The following is a 23,589-nucleotide window of genomic DNA, read 5'->3' as shown; positions in this document are numbered from 1 at the left end:
AAGCATGGGTTGCTGAAAAACAGTTCTAACAAGAATCTTCATGTGTAACATTTATGATTTATGTAAATCACATATGAAAATTAAAAATTATATTCTGGGTAATATGGAAAAACCATCAAGATAGTGTAGAACTGAGTCATAAATACAGGACTGCCCACAACAATGGCCGAAGTGCAAGTGATCATGGCGAAAACTTTGATGCATTTGTGTCATGTTCAGGACATCTTACATTGGCAAGAACATCAACACAAAACACCGCACATAACAAATAAACTCTGTTTTGAAAATAGAAAATATTGGCTTAGAACTTCATGGCAAATATTTGCTTAGAACTTCATGCCCTCATGGAAATTATTTGCTGAGAACTTCATGCCCTATTGGAAAATATTTGCTTCAAACATCACACCCAAATGGAAATTATTTGCTTAGAACTTTATGCCCTAATGGGGAAATATTTGCTTAGAACTTCATGCCCTAATGGAAAATATTTGCTTAGAACTTCATGCCCTGTTCCACCATGTTGCATGAGCATACACCGATACAACTTTTCCTCTTGCCCTAATTTCTGATAAGTTAGATTCAGTACATGACAACAGAAATACATTCATAAATAAGTGACAGATATGAATACATGCCACCCCGTGAAGTGATAACCTAACAAAGGAATAGGTACAAGAAGGGACCTGTTGGCCAACAATATCTTCATATTTAGAAAAACTTTAACAAAAGGTCAGACATATCATCTGAAATGTTACAATAAACAGGTGCTGTTCATTTCTCCTTTTTAATCATTTTAATCATCAAAACAACAAACACATGGGTAAGGCAGAGAAACATTAAAATGTGTGATTCCAGAGATTTTTTAAAATGTGTTATCTAACATTTAAACATGAGAAAGTCATTGCACCAAGATATGTACAAATACTGTACAAATAAATGCAACATTACATGATAAGGAATATATCTTTGTCAAACGATTTGCTCACTGCTAAACTTAGGGAGTGTTTTATTAATTGTAACCATTCTTTGAACATGATTTTACCAAAGTTACATTTTGGCAACAATAAGAAAAAAGTCAGTTTTCAAACATTACTACTGAAAATTTTCATTCTTAAGTTTCCAAATTTTAAATGAAATTTCCATTGGGTGGGAAATATCATTATAATCTGTCATCTAAGTTTTTACTAGAAATACTAGATACATTTGTGCATGGTCCAAACATTTAGTATACCCATTTTGAAAAAACACTCCTTCAAAGTATCTGGATGAGCAATTAAACATTTCTGTTTTACAACCTGTCCTTCAGTTCTGAAGCCATTACCAGTTACACTACTAAGCACAAGATGTTTAACAAAAATCTATGCAGTTTGAATCTACTTACTTTGGAAATAAGAAAACTACAAATGCGAAACTAAATCATAACAACTGTGCCATTGAGCAATTTCCAGTTAAATCATTGTATGTTGTGATTATATATCAATCTCATTGTACACAAGACAATTATTGTACATGCACAACAGTGATTTCAGAAACCGAACCAATAATTTGTCACACATTGTTCATACACCACTTTATGTTGTGTTCCCAGAATCCCTACGTTCGAAACTATCAAACTTTTGGCCTTATCAAACAGATGACATTATTGTTTCCATCCTGAACAGCTATTTAGTAATTATCCTTTCTTCCTCAGGAAACATGCCATTTGAAGAGGCCATTATTTGAAGGGAAGTAACTCTTAATTATGAAAGAAAAATTCAACTATGAATCATAAACACATGAAAAGAGGATGTTTTCTACATTATGGCAGATAATGTTTTCAACTCTTTTAGATAGGCTTATTAAGAAACACTAATAATTCAGTGGAACAAGGGAAAGATAACTCTGATGGCAACATCTGTAGATTCAGTCACATAATTATATCTATCTATATGAGAGACTGCTCGTTACAGCAATCATGCTACTGGCATAATTGGTTCAGAGTCACGTGAGACGATTCCTTAACACCTCCTCCTTTTACACAGAAGGCAAAAACACAAACATAAACAAGTTCAATATTTTCAGTAACATTACCGAACAACTTTTCTGGCATGACAAAATGGCTTCCTGAATTAAAATGGAATCAAACCAGGGTTTACACCTATAGAATGAACACTCTCCCTGCTGGACTACAGGCCATGCTATCAGCAAGCTCCAGCTGCAGCCTGAAATACGATTAGCTGTCTCTCATTATACAGACAGTTTTCAACTACATCAGTCACTGATCAGAAAACGATAGTCTACAGTTAGACTAAACATTCGTTACAGATCAACCAGACACCTCCAGCTTGAAACAAGCTTGTTTACTGTTAGTTACAGCTATTTACCTAAAAACCACTTCTAATGATTAGAAACTGATCTAACGAAGAAACAAATGATTCTGGATATCCATCACTTTCCCTGTGAGTGAAGAGGGACAATGCAGACATCTGTGCAGATTGTCACACTCTCTTCATGCTTGACATGATAATTTCCATGCAAATTATTCGAAAACCTGAAACAGATCTGAACTCAGTTATGAGTCGACTGAAGCATCAGGTGGATGGAGTCGCCACTTGGTGAAATGATATTTGGTGTAGGGACCTCACGTTGTGTCTATTCTGATCATTCGCAGTTTAAAATTGTCGGCAAGAACACATGCAGCCTCGTTAGACCCACCGCAGTAGCGAGATGAGGAGAACACAGTCATCAGACGTCCCTGCTGCTGCACCTGGACAAGCAGAGCTATCATATTAGGCAAAAGATCTGTGCTCAAACAAACAAAATTATTTAAACAATACATACTGTGATGGCCATGGGAACAAAATGGCTGTTTGAATGATACATTTATCTAAAATCACCAGATACCCAGTCAAGGGACAATTGGCCTCACTAAGATCTATCTTCAGTCATTTCTGATTCCTAATGCTGTCCACTAAAGTAAGACTCAGTTTTATGTATCAAGCTTATAGTTATCACCAATTAAACGGCGTTCCTCCATGAATGCAATCTTAGTTTCATCAAACAACATTCACGAAAGGGTATCTTGTGCAGTTGCAAACAGACACATTGCATGAGGACTTTACAATTGTGTTTGCCAACCGTTATGTTAACTGCACATGAAGTTAACACGACACTGCGTCAAGGAGTCTGAGTGCCAGTTCAACCAATCAGATCAAAGGAAATTTAGTAGATATGTAATATACTGGCAATGATGTACCCTGAAATATGGTGGATGTCCATTACCTGAAATCCTGTTTCCTGCACCTCATGGGCTCGGATCACATGAGACAGACCATTTCGATCCAGGAAGGAAAAGAGAGCATCACAACTGAAGAAGTGTGCTGTGCCTCGCCGAGAGTTGAACACAAACCCATTGTTCTCATTCAGGTCCTGCATGACGTCAGGGGTCACCAGGTCAAGGCTGAAACACAGTGCATGCGATCCCCATCATTACAGCACTAGGTGTAGGTATACAGGTTTATATGTTCCTCATAATCTCAATACATAACCTTCAGTGACTGTCAGATTCATTTATCTGGTAACATTGATAACATAACCCAAACACAATCACCCTCAGAAACAACATGCAAAACATGTGGCATGAATGTGCTCCACATTTCACACATGCAGTACATAGTTCCTCCCAGGCCATGGGACTCTCTGTCACGGGCTACGCTAGGGGCACGGTGACCCCACTTACCTTATGGGCTCACTAGACAGCATCCCCCAGATCATGGGACTCTCTGTCTCAGGGTCCAGCAGGGGCACAGGGACCCCACTTACCTGATGGGATCACTCCACAGTATCTGCTAGGCCATGGGACTCTCTGTCTCGGGGTCCGGCAGAGGCAAAAACCACCTACCTGATGGGATCACTCCACAGTATCTGCCAGGCCATGAGACTCTCTTTCTCGGGGTCCGGCAGGGACATGGTGACACCACTTACCTGATAGGATCACTCCACAGTATCTCCCAGGCCATGGGACTCTCTGTCTCGGGGTCCGGCAGGGGCACGGGGATCTTGTTGATAGCTTCGATACTGCCGTTGTCGTGCTCAGTACTGGGGATACCTCCATGTACACAGAATACCTGAAACAGGCATTGGACACAAGCTCTTGTGAGTTTGTGAGTGAGCATGTTAGCAACATTACAGCAACATATAGCAACATTACAGCATTGTCGCAATGCCAGGACAGGGACACCAGAAGTGGGCTTCACATGGGTGGAATCAAACCACGAGTGAAATTATGAAAGTAAAAAAAATAGCAACTGATTTTTCAGTAAAAGCAACAAGCTTATTGTGTAAACTGTGCCTATGATATATGCACCATGACAACATCAGACAATATGGCAGACATCTATGAAGTTGCAAATGTGTGGGTGAAGCCAGATTTATCATGAGGGTTATTTTGATACAGGTTTATACCATAACAATTAACAGAAGACTAACAACCCTTGTAATATACTGTGATACACAATATATACATTATTAATGCAACAAATGGCAACAACTGCAATATGAAAGGCTGGTCTGTGTCCATCACTACGCATTACCTTGTCATCAATGGTAGCAGCAATGGGCATACAATCAAAGCACTCATTGACAGCATCCCAAATTTGCTGGCCTACGCTGTCACCGAACTTGCTTAAACATTCACTGCAATAACAGGGAGACCACAAATCACGAGATGTTACAATACAATCACCAAATTCATAGCATCCTCCAAATAAGATTTGTCAAACATAAATGTTATGGAAAACTTCAAAACATTGTTTGGAAAAGTCATAGTTTAAACTTTATTAAATGAAGAGTAAGAACTAACGAGAGACATGATCACAATGTCCATGTCCACCCAGTTAGTAGATCACAGACCTGGTGTGCAGTCTGCAACATCAGTTACCAGTACAAATTCAGTGTCCAGTAACATTTGGCTTTTGTGAAAAGGTCAGCTATCAACCGTCTGCATAGCAGCAGTAAAATCAAGTGCAAATGGTCCCAAAGGATGATTTCGAAACAGCAAGTTTGGGCACTGTCTAGTAAAGTCTGATCAACATGTGGATGTTTCACCCAGTATCAGTCATTTCCTAACTTCATGCTGCTTACGTTTTGAAATGGAACATTTCTTGAACACTGCGGAGTTCATGGTTGCCTCTGAGCAGGAAGAACTTGTTTGGGGACAGAAGCTTCTGGGCCAGGAGGTAAGACACAACCTGGAAACAAGATCACATTCATTAAACAGCAAGTCTAGGTTTCTTTATCATGTAGTAATCAGATTTTAAAATTAAAAATATGACAGTGATTTTTAACAATAAGATGACAACATTACTGTAATATTTTCAATTTTTCATCCTTAGATTGGATGAGGTAACAGCCTGAGGATACAAAAATTTGTATCGAAATCACATCACATCACATCACCAGAATAAGAACTTGCTAATCCATAAAGTTTGTCGTTATCACCAGAAATGCCACTCAAAGAAGCCTTAGACCAGTTTTCACATTTGACTTTCAGGAAGGTTTCTTATCAACATTTGTTCTAGAGTGTCACCATTATCACATTTGCTGTGTCTGTTTGACCAATCAGAGTGGTGTTTCCTCAGACATGATGTATGGAAGATTGAGTTTACAATTACCATCACAGCATCAATCTTGCAGCCACCTCATGAGAAAAGGCATGCTCACCTCAATCCCACACTCGCCCCTGTCGACGTAGTCCCCAAGGAAGAGGAAGGATGCAGGAGTGAGGAGAGGACCCATCCTCCACAACGCCTTCTCAAAACTCACTAGGTCTCTGAAGTTGCCATGGATATCACCTTGACCGGAAACATGTCATGCATTATCTGGACATCACTTGCATTAACACCTGATATTTAGTGATCATTAGCATCACAAAAGAGACATGTTACATAGTTAGTGAATCATCATAAACACAACATCATGTATTATCTGGAGAGTGTTTGGCCTTGAACCCTGAAAAGCTGCAGCTTTAAGACCTCTTCGTAGCCTATTAAAGGCAAAATAAGAAGATTAAGGATGTATAGGAACACATATAATCTTATCTACATCACTGTGAAAGGAAAGTTTTGCTTCACAACAGAGATTAATTAACTGTTTTCGTAAAGTGTTATTTACATTTTGGTTTTCTAAAAAATCATAATTTTTTTCACTAATTATCTAATTTCAGTCACTGGCAATTAGGACCTTTTCAAGGCTTTAGCAACTTTAAGAATATTTTGCAAATTGCACTAACTACATTTTCAAATTTCACATCTTTAAAGGATGTTAGTCTGTCAGGAAGATAAATTTCCTGAAGTCTATAAGATAAATTCAACCATGACTTGATATCTTGGTAACAGTGTACAATATAATACAGTTTATGATACACTTGCTTTTTGAAAACATTTGCACAGATTTGAAAAAGTCTGAAATGTAATGTGAAATATGTACAGTGAAAACTCCCTAGATTTTTTGTGCATTAACACACTGTCAGAAAGATTTGATAAATGATGCCAACCAATTAGTTTCAATGACTGATCGGTTGTGATGAACCATGCATCAATTATTCATTCAAATTTCAGAAGGTTGAAGTGTCTTACAGTGTAGTTCTTACCAAGTATATAAACTGGAGACTTGAGCTTGAGCAGTCGCGGTTCCTGGCTAAGGATGTCCTTAGCTTGACGACATAACGTCAGAAGGCACTTTGCAAGAGCATTTCTATCAACCTGGCCCCAGTTGAATGCAGGCTGAAATGGAATAGATAACCATTCTTGACATCGATGCATGAAGCAGGTTTGGAGATAATGTAGCATATGTGATATTTGGCATTATGGTACTTTAGTAAAGAACAGACTCAAGTATTTTTGTTAGGTTGAGTCCCATTGAGGATTTGAACCCAAACCCTCAGAGTCAGCCACCTAACCCACTCAGTCACTGCAGCTCCCACAGACACAAATTGACAAAATACTTTGATTAGTGTAAAGTGGCACAGCTCCCAAGGACTGAAGACCCGTGAAGATCCGGATTAGAACTGATCTTCAGTAACACATGGTTGTCATAAGAGGCGACTGATGGGATTGGGTGGTCAGGATCGCTGAGTTAGTTGACAAATGTCATCGGTTCCCAAATGCGTAGAACAATGCTCATGCTGTTGATCAGTGGATTGTCTGGTTCAGACACGATTATTTACAGACCGCTGCCATATAGCTGGAATATTGCCGAGTGTGGTGTAACACTTCACTCGCTCCCTCCCTCCCACCCTCCCTCACTCCCTCACTCACTCACTCACTCACTCATCCAAGAAATGAGAGCTCTGAATACACAAATGAAGCATGTTATTCTGGCATTTTGGCAGATTTTAGTACTTTTGTAAGGTTGAGTCCCATAATGTTTAAAATGAAAACCTGTTGTAACAAATGAGCACATCAACAAAAACAAAACAAAATACTGCTCTGTCATACTTTCATGTGAGTTTAGACCAATCGTGAAGACAAGAAACATTCTACATTTTGGTCTTACCTTGGGGAGTCCCCCATTCTCTCCCTTGATTGCTCTCTCAAAATATCGAAGTCCAGTCAGCATTTCATTAGGATGAGATCGCTGAAAGTATGGGACAGACAATGTAAGACATAAATTTGTGACAAAAAACTGGAATAACCAGAATTAAGTAAGAAGTCTACACATTATGCTAAATTCTTTGAAACGTCACTGTACTGTGGTATGTTTCGAATCCACTTTGTGTTCTGCAGGATTTGAGCTACATCAAAGCATGTGCGGCTATTTCTAGTCCGGGCCTAGATTTTCAAAGCTCTCTTAGCAGTAAGAGAGTGGTAAGTGCCATACATTAACATTATCCTATGACTATCTTAGAACTAAGAGAGTTTCAAAACTGTAGGCCCTGGACCAGAAATCTAGTGGTTGATGTTATGAAGAATGAACCGCGAAATGAGTGTATGTTGATACACAACGTACCAAGCCTCCCTGACCATCCAGTCCACTAAATTGTTCCTACATCTAGAAAATATTTCTGAGCACCAATTCTAGTATTATTTTCAAGATTCTTTATTCAGTATCAAATGCCTCAAGCCCAGAGTACATGTATATATAGTGTATGTAATTCACATTAAATCCCCCAGGAAGACCATTCTTGGGTATCCTGAATGGGTTATATAAGAATATACTTACTTGATTGAATGAGTCGATGGAGGGCATTCGTTGAAATCTAGAGATATCTCCTTCAAGATGGTGGTCTGTACTTCCACTTACTGCTGGTGTACCTGCGCCATGGACAAATTAAACCATCTGCTCATTAGTAATAAAACCTTTGGAAAATGACTACTCATTCTGATATCATCCAAAAAGCCCTCACACAACCTTCAGCACATTATGAATGAAACCAGAACATGCTACAAATAAATACTACAGCCATCAGAAAGACTCTAAAATGAGTGAGTAAGTATGGTTTTACCCCACTTTTAGCAACATTCCAGCAACATCAGAGCAGGGACACCAGAAATACGCTTCAGACACTGTGCTCATGTGGGAACTAGAAATATGATCTCAAAATGTTTACACAATTAAGTCCATAAGGCAACATAAAATTCTTGAAAGAGGGCAACACCTTGGATCAAATAGGAATCATTTCATCCACCACGCTGGGTGAGCATTCAAGGAAAACTGATAACTACTAGAGCAGAAATTTGGGTGAGGAATTTCTCATGGATGAGAATGGAATGGGGAAGAATTGTTTATGAAATATATGGTTTGTGATGATGATTCCACAGTTAACTGACCCTGTAGATCCCAGAGGGCCATGACGTCTGCAAGTGTCCCTGTCCTCCTCACTTTGACTGTGTGCGTCGCCAGCTCATATTTGGGTAAGGGGGACATCCTCACTGCATGGGGAGCTCGTCCATCGGGATGCTTGAACACAGGGTCTACCTTGCCTGCTGCAACACACAGAGAGAACATCCATCATTATCTCCACCATAAACTGTAGTACCAGTGAGAACAGTGGGTGAGAGGCTGGTTGAGAGGGTGGGTGAGATGATGGGTGAGTGAGTGGGTGAGTGGGTGGGTGAGGTGATGGGTGAGTAGATAGGTGAGAAGCTGATTGAGAGGGTGGGCGAGATGATGAGTGAGTGAGTGGGTGAGTGGGTGGGTGAGATGATGGGTGAGTGAGTGGGTCAGTGGGTGGGTGAGAGGCTGGGTCAGTGGGTGGGTGAGAGGCTGGTTGAGTGGGTGGGTGAGATGATGGGTGAGTGGGTGGGTGAGAGGCTGGTTGAGTGGGTGGGTGAGAGGCTGGTTGAGTGGGTGGGTGAGAGGGTGATAGGGTGATAGGGTGTGTGGGGGAGTGAACGTGGGTGAGAGAGTGGGTGAGAGGGTAAGTGAGAGTGGGTAATAAGGTGAGTGAGAGAGTAGGTGAGAAAGTGAGTGGGTGAGATGGTGGGTGGGTGAGAGAGTGGCTGTGAGTGGGTGAGAGGCTGGGTGAGTAGGTAGAAGGGCAAAAGTGTGAGAAAGAAAGTGAGACCCGAGGTGACAGTATGGGTGTACTGAGTGAGTGGGTGGGTGAGTGAATATTTTGAGTGAGTAATTGAGTGGGACAGTGTGTGTGAGTGAGTAAGTTAATGTTAATTGTAACAATTTTCCAGCTACCATGTATTTAGATATAGATATGGAATGTGTCAACCAAGTCAGAAAGCCTGATCTCCCGATCCCATTAGTCGCCTCTTATGACACACATAGCCTGCTGAAGACCAATGCTAACATAGAGTTTCATGGGTCTGATTTTAATGAAACTGCCCTTTCCATCACATAACTCACTGTCTTCTACATCTAGAGGCCATTGTGAGGATTTGATCAGCTTGGGTCTTGTCTTCTTGGAAGGTGGTTCTTCATCACTGTCATCAGACTTGTTGTTGTCGGTACTGATGCTGAAAGTCACGACAAATGTGGTTTCTTATTCTTGTGGAGGTCCTTGTCAAACTTGTGACAATATGTTGTATGTTAGAATCTTTTCTTGAAAAATGTGTTCAAGCTCAAATAACAATCTGTACCATCTCAATGACTTGAAACTGAGAAGAGCATTGACAGTTGCACTGGAAACGTAAGTCAGGTGAGGTGAAGTGAGATGAAATTGAGCAGAACATTGTACTTAAGAATATTTTGCTCATATGATGACATGCGTGCATGTGCAGGTGTGCCTGCTTGTACTAGTCCAGACTTCAAATGGTTTTAGAGTGCTAGCTCATAGAGATACCATGCCACAGTTAAGCATGAATACCCTACTCACACACAATACAGTGACTCCAAGCCGACCACTGCTTGTTTTAACCGTAAAAATTTATCCATCAGCCAATCAAGATTCTTCAGCAAGTAATGATAAATACCTTTTCATATTACTTGTACAAGACACAGGAAGGCGAAGTAGAACCGACGTTCCACGGAACTTGAGCTGTCCGACCGCGATGAGAAACTCAGCTAGAGGCAGCTTGTCCACTGTGTCAGCACCAAACAATCTGGAATCATAGTGACATGAATGAAACTTAACGCCACTTCTGCAATCCGGGATTCTTCACTTCAAATCATATTACAAATTCTTGAAATAAATACATCAACATTTCAATAAAATACAAAATTTCCAACACTTTATTTTCTCAAATAACGTAAACACATCTGGTCTGATGATGCACCTATTACCAGCACCCCTACTTAGTAGTGTTCGACTTGGTTGGTTGTTTAACGCAACATTCAGCAATATTCCAGCCCTATGGTTGCGGACTGTAAATAATTGAGACTGACCAGACAATCCTCTAATCAACAGCTTGAACATCAATCTGCACAATTGGGATAAGGTGTAAATGAACCTAACCACCAGTATCCATAAGTCACCCCTTTACGACAAGAATGTGTTGCTGAAACCCAATCTGAAGACTACTCCAAGTACCCAGCCTGAATGTTATTCACAAGTTCTTTGAACCAGAAAATATAATGGTACAAACAAAGTTCCTAGCTAGATCACCTGAATGACAATACATTTATCTTAAATAAGAGCATTCAGTTCATGTAAATAAAGCATTTCGTTCTGTGAGTAAGACAGACTTACTTAGCACTGTTTGTGGCATCCTCTAAGACTGATTGCTCATCAACAGGGAGGCCCTTCAAGTGCCGCACATCTTGAACAAGATCTCTGAAAATATACATGAAGATTGTACAGCACACTTCGAGTTACTGAGACAGAATATTACTACCAGAAGATATAAAACTTTGCTACAGTTCAATGGAGCATAATTTAAACCGATGCAACTCAAACCCTCATCTTCATGGGTATGCAAGGGCTACTAACAAAATGCCCACAGCACACGTTTACCTACTCTACAAGGATCCAATACTCACTTGAACTCATCAAACTGCAGGAAGTTATCGCTGTTCGAGTCGTAGTATCTGAAGATGTATCTACAACGAGCCTCAGCTGGCATGCCGCCGTGCTGCGTGCATGGCTCCATACACGCCAGCCCCAACAAGAGCTCCTTGAACGTCAGGTAGTTCTTCTTGTGGATATCAAATGCTCTGCAAGGATAGTGTGAAATCACTATGATGATGCTGGAAGCATTGTTCTATAATGAAAAAACAGAGTTTTATCATGTATTTTAATTATTGTTCCGGTTAATGCCACACTCAGTCACTGTTTGCGATACTATAATTTACCAGTTGGCCCTCAGGGCCTGCTGCTACCTGCAGGCTCTGAAATCTACAGGCCCTAAATGAAATCTGCTGTACATCTATGCAGGCCAAATAAAAGGAAACAGACCACACTGTTTCTGCAAGATCAAAAGGAGCCTATGGCACACGGAGGAGTTTTTATTTGTTTGACTGGTATTGACGACCAGTACTGAAAAACCAGGATGTGAAACTGTAAGTTATCATAACATGATGAATCTTGTATGATTCCTGAACTTTAATAAAGAAAAAAAGGGGAACCATTCAAGCTGAAAAATAACTGACAGATGATTCACTGAAGGCCATAAGGGCCTGCACAGATTTGAAACTGCCGACTCGATACAATAACAACCAGCCCCGAGTCTCCAGGTAGGTGGTTATTGCGACCACTGCACTCAACTAAATTCCAGCTATGTGGAGGTGGTTTGCAAATACTCTAGTCTAGATCAGACAATTAAGTGGTCAACAGCTGAGTATCAATCTACACAACTGGGATACGATGACATGCATCAAGCAAGTCGGCGAGTCTGACCACCAGATCTTGCAAGTTGAAGAGATTCATTTTTTAATGTTTACCACCATTGTCTTATGATTCAGACCTTTACAGTCCTTCTATTTATCAGACCAAACCTGGAATGTAGATCTAGCCCCATGTATAAAACAAATCTTTGCACTATGATCATAGTACAGCCTGTTCAGCTTGACCTGAGCTACTCTACATATGCACAACCCGGGAGGTCAAGTGGCACAAACGACAAGTTGAGTTCACTTCATTAAATAGGGGAGCAGAGAATGTTAAAGGGCAACCTTGCCTCAGTTTTTCGGACATGTTGATGATCAACTGACAAATGTGCACCCCTTCAAAATAACAGGGCCAACCAGTTGTGACACGGTCACGTAATGCATTAGTATTCGCTTGATCAGGTCAAGCTGACCACACTGTACATCTGTTCTAATTGCATTTACAATCACTTACTGCTAAAAAGCTATGTGGAACAGGGAGGTAAAACTCTCATTCTCTGCATGAAACAACCACGCACAACAACATGCCTGATCCAAGCTTACAGCCATCTCTTTAACAACAGTTTGATAAATGTGTGAACAACTACCTGAACAGTGGGAGCGGTTTGCCACCTTTCACTCCTTTTGTAGTGATGTATCGTTCGAACGTTAGGTAGTTCATTGAGTGGCTCGGGTGGCAGAAGTCAATGAACTCTTCAAACAGCAAGTCTTGTTCTGGAAATAAAACAGTAACAATCTACTCACATGATCTTCAATGTTCAGACAGTAAGAGATTACTCATATATTTGATGTTCAGACTGTCACAGATTACTCACATGCTCTTCAATGTTCAGACAGTAACAGATTATCTATGCAAAGTCTAACAAGTGTTAGAGTTTGGGGTTTCAGTCGGCTCAGGATATTTATCATGACACATTGCACAAATAAGACACTGAAATAGTGAGGATGAACATGAAATCGTCAGACCTTTCTTGGCCAGTTTGGCTGACTTGACCAGCGTCTCCTGTGGCGTGAGTTGGGTGCCATTTCCTCCATCAATATACTCGACACCACTCTCCACCAAGCTCCCTACAGGGCAGTTATCTGAAATAAAAAAATGATTTACAGATCTTTGTGTGTGTCATCTTGAGAGCCACACAATTTTTTAACAACAGTAGCAGAATTGTATTATAGTCTCTTTGCCAGAAAGTTTGCATCAACTGAACAAATCTACTGACAACACTGTTATTATATATACAGATCACATACAGTCTAGGGGGATACAAATACATAAATCATTTATTGACATCATTATAAAAAAAAAACATCATTAAAACTACTCATTACGACATTTAATTACCTCAAATTGATCTTTTTGACAACAGTGCACAATTCTCTCCCATTAACGGAATTTCAACCCAAATCTCTGTCCCATGGGATTTCCCTACCCCAGTGGTTTTACATTGTCTACCAAAACCGAGGAAAACTGTTTTCTCTAACATATATGTCATCAATGATGGATAATTACAATGTAGATGATCATTTAATAAAGTTACATAACAATAACTGAAGCGCAAGTAAAATCAATTAAATGACAGTAACTACAAATAAATAATTCAACCCCACTTCTTCTGTCGGCCTAGTGGCCATGTGGTAGAGCATCTGCATACAGACCTACTGCATACTGTGTCTGTAAAAGTTGCAGATCTAATCTTGCTTCGTAAAATATTTGCACTTTGAACTTATTTAGAAACATATTTTTCAGTTGATTTCAAGCACTCCTATATCATTTGAATGTTGATGTTCAAACAGAATTAAGAAAGGACACTTACAAAAGTAAAATCTGGGAAGAGGTCTTACTAACGAAAAGAAAAACTTGGGAAGAGGTCTTACTAATGAAGTGAAAACCTCAAATGCATTTAATCTGGGAAAACAAGAGAAGACCTAATATACAGAAGCACACTTCAGGTTTCTATTATTTGATTCAGTTAACAAATATCTGTGAAAGCTAATAGGTTTGAAGCTGCCTTTATGGATATACATTTTTATATCAAAATTTTTCATTTACCATTTCAAATTTTTTAGATTTTTCTGGTTAATTTGATTATATTTTCATTATTTCCACCATTTTCTTGTATCAAGTATCTATCAAAGCCTTTCAAAAGTTTTATCATTATTTCAATTATTTTTTTTTTAAATTTTGAGCTATTTATTGTTGCTATGATCTGTTTCTCATAATTTGGATATTTAAAGCTATTTTCAATGAATATATCAATAAATATTGTGTTTCCTGAAGATGGCATCTCACCTTCTTTGAGCTGCTGAATGAGCCGGAGTGGTTCAAAGCCTAAAAGCCCTGGTTCCATCCCTGGTGCCATTTGCTCTTCCATGTCCTTCTCTGTTAACCATACTGAGGTGTCTGGATACTGAAAATACAAAATGGCCTCTAAGTCCTTTCTGTGTGACCTGATAAATTGATAAATTGGAAATATCATCGAATGAGAATCATTACTAATGATTCTAATTCAGCTTAGTAGGCAACATGAGTTCTTACTGGAGAATGGTATGAATTTCAGACCATATATCATAATCAGCATAAAGGTGAACAATTTGAAAACTGATTCACCGTATCCTGCTAAAATGGATGGAATTTGCATTAAAAAAGACAAAAGAGTAACAAGAATTGAACTGTAAGTTCAAACAACTTACTCTCAACAGGAAGGCTGTTGACCCATCACTGTTAGATGATGGAGAAGATTTATGACACCATTATAACTAAATTTGCATTTGCAAATACAACTAAATTTGCGGCTATATAATCACCAGTGTATGTTCCCAATTCATAAAACATAGTACAATTATCCCCTACTTATTGACATGATGATTGTGTCATCAGTATTACTGAAAACTGTTACCCTTGAGACAAATTTGTCGAAATCTGATTGGTTAATAGCCAAAGAATACGAGACCATGTGGGCGGATTTGCTTCAGGGTATAGGTGGCAATTCTTCTGCTCCTCTCCAATTTGTGAATTTGACCTCAGATCTGATTTCAGGTGAGGTGAAAGTTGGTGTTCTTGACTCTCTCCCAGTTCCGGGTGTCGATTTGTTGATCGGTAATGATCTTATGGGGGTTCGTCCGGGATAGAATTCATTTGAGACATTTGCGGCCTTTTTGTGAAATATATTCCAAATTTTTGCAATTTTGCACAAGTGAATTGTGGAACCAGCATAATGGTGTTTGAACTTGAGAAGTTTGTATTGTCCCCTGACTCTGAGACAATTAGTCAGCTGAGGAAATCAGATTTATTTCAAATTTCTTCACATCTCAAACTTGATGCCAAACGTGCTATGAGGAAATTTCAGATTTTGAAAATTGTGTTGAATCATTATATTGATGAGGAAAAGTTTTAAGATGATGTTTAGGAAATGGTGCCAGAGGAAGGTTCAGACCAGTTGGAAATGAAAAAATTAGAAATAGAAATCAAAAGGATGGAAATAGAAAAGGAAAAAGAAATGGAAATGAAAAAGTTTGCGACGGAGAAAGAAATACAATTGAAGAAATTGCAAGTTGATAGAGAAATTGCTCTGAAAAAACTTGAAAACCTTTCTAAGACCTCAGATTCTTCCTCATTTGATATTGCAAGGCATTCTAGGCTTGTACCCCCTTTTAATGAGAAAGAAGTAGACAAATATTTTCTACATTTTGAGAAGGTTGCTGAAAATCTCAAGTGGCCTAGGTAGTCATGGACTATGTCATTGCAAACTGTTTTGAAGGGTAAAGCTCAGGATGCTTATTTAGCCTTGTCAGTACAGCAAAGCTCAGATTATGATCTTGTCAAGAGTACACTTTTGAAAGCTTATGAATTAGTACCTGAGGCTTATCGTCAGAAATTCAGAAATGCTCTCAAAAGGGACAAGGAGACTTTTGTAGAGTTTGCTAGAGAAAAAGAAACATTGTTTGACAGGAGGTGTGGGTCTAAGGAGGTCAAAGATTTTAACGGTTTGAGACAATTAGTGTTGATGGAACATTTCAAGCAGAGTGTTCATGCTGACATGAGGCAGCAATGTTGGCAGATGATTATTGTTTGACTCACAAGAGTTCTTTTAGGTCTCCGGGTAATACAAAGTTTTCTGGTCAAAAGGGCTTTTCCCCGGTTAAGACTTAAGGACATGCAGGTTACATTGGTGTTAGAACAGGTTCAAATTCTAGTGGCAAGCAGTCACATACTTTCAGTCTAAGCCTAAGACTATCAGTGGTTCTGATCCTGTTTGTGCGTATTGTAAGAAGCCAGGTCATTTGGTGTCTGCATGTTACAAACTCCAGTTCAAAAATCAGGCTACAGGTTCCCCAAATGCTTTTGTGTCCATCGCACCTAAGCCTTTCTTTCCAGGTGGTTCTGAGGAGAGTTCTGTCTGTGAGAGTAAGTCTCCAGATTCTGTAGTTCGGAAGGAGTTTTTGCCCTTTGTGTATAAGGGTTCTGTGTCACTTATGGGAGATAATTCTACCCCATGGCCCACTATTATCTTGAGGGATACTGAAGCTCTTCACTCTCTGATTTTGAAGGATATTTTGCCTTTTTCTGATGAGTCTTCAGCTAACTCAGATGTTCTGCTGGTTCACGGGGGATTTCTTACAGGTTTGTCAAGGTAAATTCTTAACCGTAACAGTGTAACATCAGCATAGAGGAGGCACAGTTGTGGCCCCACTTTCTATTGATAGTTTGTGACTTTCAGGTAAACATGTAATACCGAATGTATCCTTCATGTACCGATCAACTAACTCCATGGCGGCTGCCATATTGGATCTAACTTGATGTAACATGTTCTGATTGGATAGAAAGAAGGGAGATAATTAATGCTGATTATTTGCCGCCACGGGAATGTGTGAGAACCGGGAAATATGGCCATGTTAGAACAGAGGTTACGTGGGAAGATATGACGTGAATGACATCTGTTATTTCATTTGGCAGAAATGAGGTTACTGGCCATTGTCATCACAAACTGTCATCACAAATTGTCATCACAAATTAACACTGTCACCTCAATGTCTAAGTAATCCATCTTTTTTCCTCAGAATCAAACACAAACAATTTTGGAACACTTGTTCGCATTAACAATATTTTTCAAAGTTTACCTGTGTCATTAAGTTTACATTTCATAACCACTACCAGCTCGTTCCAAGTCCAGATTGAATTCAATTTCAACTTAAAAGACTCCAGGAAATGTATGTTCCTAACATATTAGTAATTCTTTGAACATGCGAAATTTCCAAAAGCTTTTGGACAATTTGAAAAAAAACCCCAAAAATTGTGCATTAACAAACAGAACATGAAAATTTGATAAATGACACAAAGCAATTATTTTTGATGATTGATCATTTGTAATAAAACAATTATCAATTATGATATTCCCAACACCACAAATCCAACACCAAATCCCAACACTAAAAACATCATATTATTATTATTATTACCAGAAAGCCATGCAGCCAATTAGCAAAGAGTAAATGTAATGCAATCCGATCATGTTGAGGGGCGGTGGGGTAGCCTAGTGGTTAAAGCATTCGCTCTTCACGCCGAAGACGTGGGTTTGATTCCCCACACGGGTACAATGTGTGAGGCCCATTTTCTGGTGTCCCTCTCTGTGATATTGCTGGAATATTGCTAAAACCGGCGTAAAACCAAACTCACTCACTCAATCAATCATGTTGAGTTATAAAGTGAATTAAAGCAACAGGTCAACAGGCGAAGCTGAGGACGGGCCCCCCGGACAAAACCGTCCTGATACCTGCCAATGCAACAAGGAAACTGTGGTAGTAAGTGACCTACATCTCATTAATACCGAGTGGAAAGAATATATATCTTTATTAATTCTCAAAACATTGTGAATTTCCACAACCTTATTTGGGCCCCTCCAACTTTAGTGAATGAAATCTGTAGTAGTAAGAAAGTTTTCGCAAGTCATTTGATTGGCTCATCCAAAATCCACGAGCATGGCGTTCCTGCACGTGCAATATTCAGGCATAAAAGCAAAACAGGTGTTATATCTTTATTGAGCCATGGAGTTCGATATGGATGGAGATGAGTAGTTGTCTCAAATTGACTTTAAGGATAGAGAAGACTTTAAACTTACATCTAGTCAAGAGCAACGACACTTTGGTGAACCAGTGACCGGTGAATTTATATAAGCTTTGGATCAAAATCGGATTCCTCAAAATACACAGCAGAATACTAAATGGTGTCAACATATATGACTCGTGGGCGAAAAACAGAAACACATGAATAGCTCAACAAGATACAGCTGCAAGTGAGCGGCATGTATTTGTACCTCCTCTCTCTGCAGAAATTCCCGCAGACGCCCTCAACTTCTGGATGTGTCGCTTTATTTGTGAAATTAAACGACAAGATGGATCCATGTATCCCGCACTGTCGGTCAAAAATATTTGTATCGGTATATGGTGCTAGTTGCATGACGTGTGCAAGAGATCAGATCTAAACTTCATGGATATGAATAACCACAAATTCTGTAACTTTCGTGCCACTCTTGATGGTGTGATGAAACAAATCAACCAAAAGGGTACTGGATTGTCTTTAAGCAAGGCAGAGCCTGTCATGCCTTTAGAGGATAGATGTTGTGGGCCAAGGGAACATTTTCTTCTGAGACTTCTAGTGGTCTGCCACATGCAGGTTACTTCTACAACTGCAAAGTTTTTGGACTAAGGGCGGCCGATGAACATGCCACTCTGGAAGTGAGTCAATTTGAGTTTGGCCGGTATTCCGTTGGAGAATACGTGCTATTCATTGGGCATGTCACGAAATATAATCAGGCCGGGCTGAAGCAATGTGGAAAGATTCAGTTCAAGTGAGTATTTACCTTACATGTATACTGAGAAAGGAACACATGTTCTGGCTTAAAAATGTCTCTTATTAATTTGAACCTTCAAAAATGTTCCATCGTATAAAACCTTGAAATGGGCACATTTAGACCAAAAGGCGTTTAGACGACAAAACGCAGTTTGCGTGAAAACTCATTAGAAAATATTTAATAGGTGAAAACAACATTTTCGTTTCGACAGTAAATGTATCAATCACATTCGAAGTTTGAATTGAAGTATGTTTATACCATTTTAGTCACCAGGAGTGAATATATCAAGTGTTTGTTTCAGGGATATCATGCAATATGCCCAACCTGACAACCCTCGATGTTTCGTGAGACTGCTCAAGACCTACTTGGCAGCAATACCGGCCCACGGTCCCTTCTACAGGCAACCTCTGGCAGCTAAGGACGGAAAACTGCGATATTCACAACAGAAAGTTGGGATACACACATTGCAGAAAATGTCTAAGACAAAGTGTGAGGAGGCAGGTCTACATGGAAGATTTACTGGCCATTCAGGAAAGGTATAATTCATTAGATTTCATGACTATTTAATTCATGAAACTCTTGTACTCGACAAAATAAGCTAAGAAACATCCCCAAATCCAGTACTGAAGTGTTAAGTAGATCATAATATGAATTTTAAGTTTTCGATATTGAAAACTGGGACGGTCATTAATCGTCTTTTTCTCAGAGTATACAAACATGAAACCATTCAGCTAACTCCACTGACTGAAAATGTTTTAGGTGTGCCAGTAAAACATGTATGTTTTATAAAGCCAAACGGTAATTTCTTTCATCAGGTCACTTTAGCGACAACCAAATCGTCTTGACTTTTCTGTTTGTTAGAAAGTTATGGTCATTGACTGATTCAAGATGTTTTCAATTCAGTTTGTACAGATATATCTGGCAATGTGAAAATAAAACAATTGTTTCAACATCTTGATGATGTCACAATATAGTTTACTGAAGATTTTCAAAAGTGTCCTTGTATCTGATATCAAGACACATTTTGGCAGGGTGACCCAAATATTTCTGCAGAATTTAATTCTTTCTTACACTGGCATAAGCACCACATATATATAAGAGATGATATTTGTCTTTGATATCCGCCATACAAACAGAGTAAAATCTCAGATGTTTGGCCAGTGACTATTTACAGCTAGTATTTGGTCATATTATCTGTCAAAGTTGAAACTAAGTCTAAATCTAATGACAGATTTTTTGAGTATCATTATTAAGTATTAAATCACTAACTATGCCTTTAAATTTTAACAAAAGGCTTAATATGCCTAAAACAGCAATTGCTTTTACCATGTATTTTGGTTGGTATCTAAAAAAGTGCCATAACCCAACAATATGCACAACAAACCTCTTCTTTCTTTAAACTGAAATATTTCAACAAAAGATAAAGAATCAGTGATAACACTCGCCCCCTGGCCCAAGGCAAGTAGAAGTTTGTCTGGGTGAATTATTACTGGTTGCCCGCAGGGTGACAAGGTATGTGTCACTGCTGATTATATAGATGGAAAGACTTCCATGTGTATCTTCTCTTCTGATAACTGATAAAAAGCCTCAAAATATTCATTTAAATGTGTTTGCCCCACTACAGTTATTCAATATGAGTTTTTTACAGCCTCATTTTTGTAACTGGGCCAGCAGAAAACAGCATGGGCCAGTAAGTTTTTATGCCTACTGGCCCAAAAGGCCGGTCTGAAAATAAGGTTAATTTCTGTCACTGAAGAATGCAACCGTCAAACATGTTCAGCACCAAACAACAATTATTTGTCACAGGTGTTGTTCTAATTGACTGATTTCTATATTCTCTGAGAGGTTGTTTGAATGAACTCATGAAACCTTTGACTGATTCTTTTCATCAGTGCAGTGAATTTGTTACGGCATATAATGATACACACAACAACACAGAAGGTTGATGATGCACATGCTTTCAAGGTCTGAAGTTTAATATGATACAGGACTAGTGAGTGTAGTAAACCATCATCAATAAATTTTGCTGATTCATATATTGTTATTAAAATAATGTACATTATAAAGAATAAAAACAAATGGTAAAGACAAAAATTCGGATAGGGAAACTATGCTATTACTATTAGTCCCCAGCAACATCCCAAGAGACACATCTGTAGAAGAGCTGCAATGAATCCACTATGAGGTGAATATATACTGGTTAATGATTACAAATATTGACCAATAAAATAACAAGTGAGCAGCTGATGTAATGTTCAGATTATTCCATGAAACGATGACAAAATACAGTCAAGTCCCACTAATCCAACATTGTCCCTTTCACAGCAAATTGTCAGATTAACAAGGATGTTGGACTAAATAAATGAGACTAAATTATGTTTATTCACTTATACAAAAGTGTAGGATAAAGCTGATTATCTTACCTCACACATGAATGTTGCTTTCTGATGTTCTAAGCACTATTCTATTATTTTCAATGTACCCCGCTTAAAGGCAATGTATTATTTTCGATGTACACCGCTGAGAATTCCGAACTCTTCTGGTGCTTCATGGTAGTACTTTTTTACCTTGAATAACATTGAATCACGCATCAAGCACGGAAATTACCGATGTTTTGCGATCGAAAATCAATGGAAGGGAGATAACTCTAAATCTGTTCACCTAGTGTCGTCTGCAAAATGGCAATTCGCCTCACATTCAACAGAAGTGCTTCAAACAGTTCAAAATTAAAATTCAGGTGTTCTGTAAGATACGGCCTCGGGGAACATAAGCAAACCTCAAGGGTACATGAGCCCATGGCCCCCTCACGACCAGTGAACAACTTATATTGTTAAATAAACAAAGGTCTAATTAATGAGACTTGGCTGTACTTTATTTGACATGTTCTACCATCCTGACAGTGTAATTTAACATGAGTCAGTGAGTATGGTTCTACACAGGTTTAATCAATATTCCAGCAATATCATGGCAGGGGACACCAGAATTAACAAAGTTTATATTTTTTTCATTCTAGTGATCACAAATAGTGAACTGAATTCATGAAGGAATACAATACAATCCATCGAATATTCATACATTCATGATGCCATTAGTATTTGACTAAATTCCAAATTTCTACTAACCTGTTCTATGCTTGTAAGGGGTGATGTAAGAAAGATGACATGTGTGGATGAAGGTCGGTGAGAAAATCTTGTGATGTTGGTGCGTAATACGCCTTTCAAAGCTATCCTCTGTCCACATACCTAAAGGAAAGAAAGTGGTCTCAGATTACTTTGATTAATTAGACAGCACTGTCAATGTCATTTGTATTAAATATAGAATGTATGAATTCTCAAGTTATCTGAATCCTAATGATATATAACACAAAACTTAACATACATTTTATACTATGATAGATCAAGATCAGGAGATGTCTAGATATGATGGCCCTAAGAGTGAGTGAGTGAGTTTAGTTTTACGCCACACTCAGCAATATTCCAGCTATATGGCGGCAGGCTGTAAATAATCGAGTCTGGACCAGACAATCCAGTGATCAACAACATGAGCATCGATCTGCTCAATTGGGAACCGATGACATGTCAACCAAGTCAGCGAGCCTGACCACCCGATCCCGTTAGTCACCTCTTACAACAAGCACAGTGACCTTTTATGGCAAGTATGGATTGTTGAAGGCCTATTCTACCCCGGGACCTTCACGGGTCAGGCCTAAGAATAATAAAATAGTATAAATAACTGATCGAAAGGAAAAAAATCTGAATGTACATTTCTTAACTCTGGAGGATTGTGGGATAATATTCCGTGACATGAAGTCTTGAATATAGACAATATAAATGTCTGTGATATCACTGAACCGGTTTACTTCCTTGAAACATTTTCTTTGGTATCTTGTTAAACATGAAGATTCTTACTACACAATTTTACATAATTGAGTCCAGATAATGCGCATGTTAAAGCAAAATAGTGGATAAACTAGTTTTCAGTGTGACCTGTAAAAGTCAGTAAAAGTCAGCGGTGTTCACTTCATGCAGACGATCTTATTGGTGTGAGTCATGAAAGCGTACCTCTTCAGCCAAGTGCAGGGCAACGGATTTCAGAGTTTCGTTTTTGTGCCTCTCTGCTGTTGGCAGCCATAAACCCTTGTTATCATTGTTCACTAATAAAATCTTTCCGTGACTTGTGTCGGAGATAAGTACACTGACAAATTCTGTGCTTTTACGTGACATTTTTAGACTACATTCCTAGTTTTTGGTGGTAAACAATAAATCCTTGTAATCAACACAGTGTAGAAATAAGCTAAACCATTTTCTCTTTGCGTTGAAAGGCAATGTTAGGAGCTTGCAAGTGGTAGCGTGCCCATTTCCGGTATGTCCTACGTAAATTAGAAGGAAGTAAGAATGCTACAAGATGAGTTCTTAATTGAGAAAAAAAGACTGTATTTAGTTAGGTCATAATACGATATGCCAACACTACATATTCATTTTGTTGTAAT

General features: G+C 38.8%; 1 protein-coding gene across 1 annotated transcript; it reads right to left on the bottom strand.

Moving 5' to 3' along the window:
- Positions 1-773: 773 nt before the first annotated feature.
- LOC137297342 (uncharacterized) lies at positions 774-23,426 on the bottom strand. Its single transcript, XM_067829354.1, has 19 exons — positions 23,162-23,426; positions 22,223-22,342; positions 14,543-14,660; positions 13,222-13,338; positions 12,843-12,969; positions 11,410-11,583; positions 11,120-11,203; positions 10,404-10,532; positions 9,838-9,947; positions 8,808-8,963; positions 8,200-8,291; positions 7,534-7,614; positions 6,629-6,761; positions 5,701-5,831; positions 5,122-5,228; positions 4,572-4,674; positions 3,964-4,106; positions 3,262-3,439; positions 774-2,746 (listed from the first exon to the last, which is right to left on the bottom strand). Exons 1-19 carry the CDS (start codon positions 23,321-23,323, stop codon positions 2,621-2,623), a joined length of 2,391 nt encoding a protein of 796 aa, XP_067685455.1. The 5' UTR covers positions 23,324-23,426; the 3' UTR covers positions 774-2,620.
- Positions 23,427-23,589: the final 163 nt, after the last annotated feature.

The sequence above is a fragment of the Haliotis asinina genome, chromosome 1 (genome assembly GCF_037392515.1).
Source record: "Haliotis asinina isolate JCU_RB_2024 chromosome 1, JCU_Hal_asi_v2, whole genome shotgun sequence".
Taxonomy (NCBI): domain Eukaryota; kingdom Metazoa; phylum Mollusca; class Gastropoda; order Lepetellida; family Haliotidae; genus Haliotis; species Haliotis asinina.
Note: the sequence above shows the minus strand (reverse complement) of the source record. Positions and strands in the feature narration are given on the sequence as shown.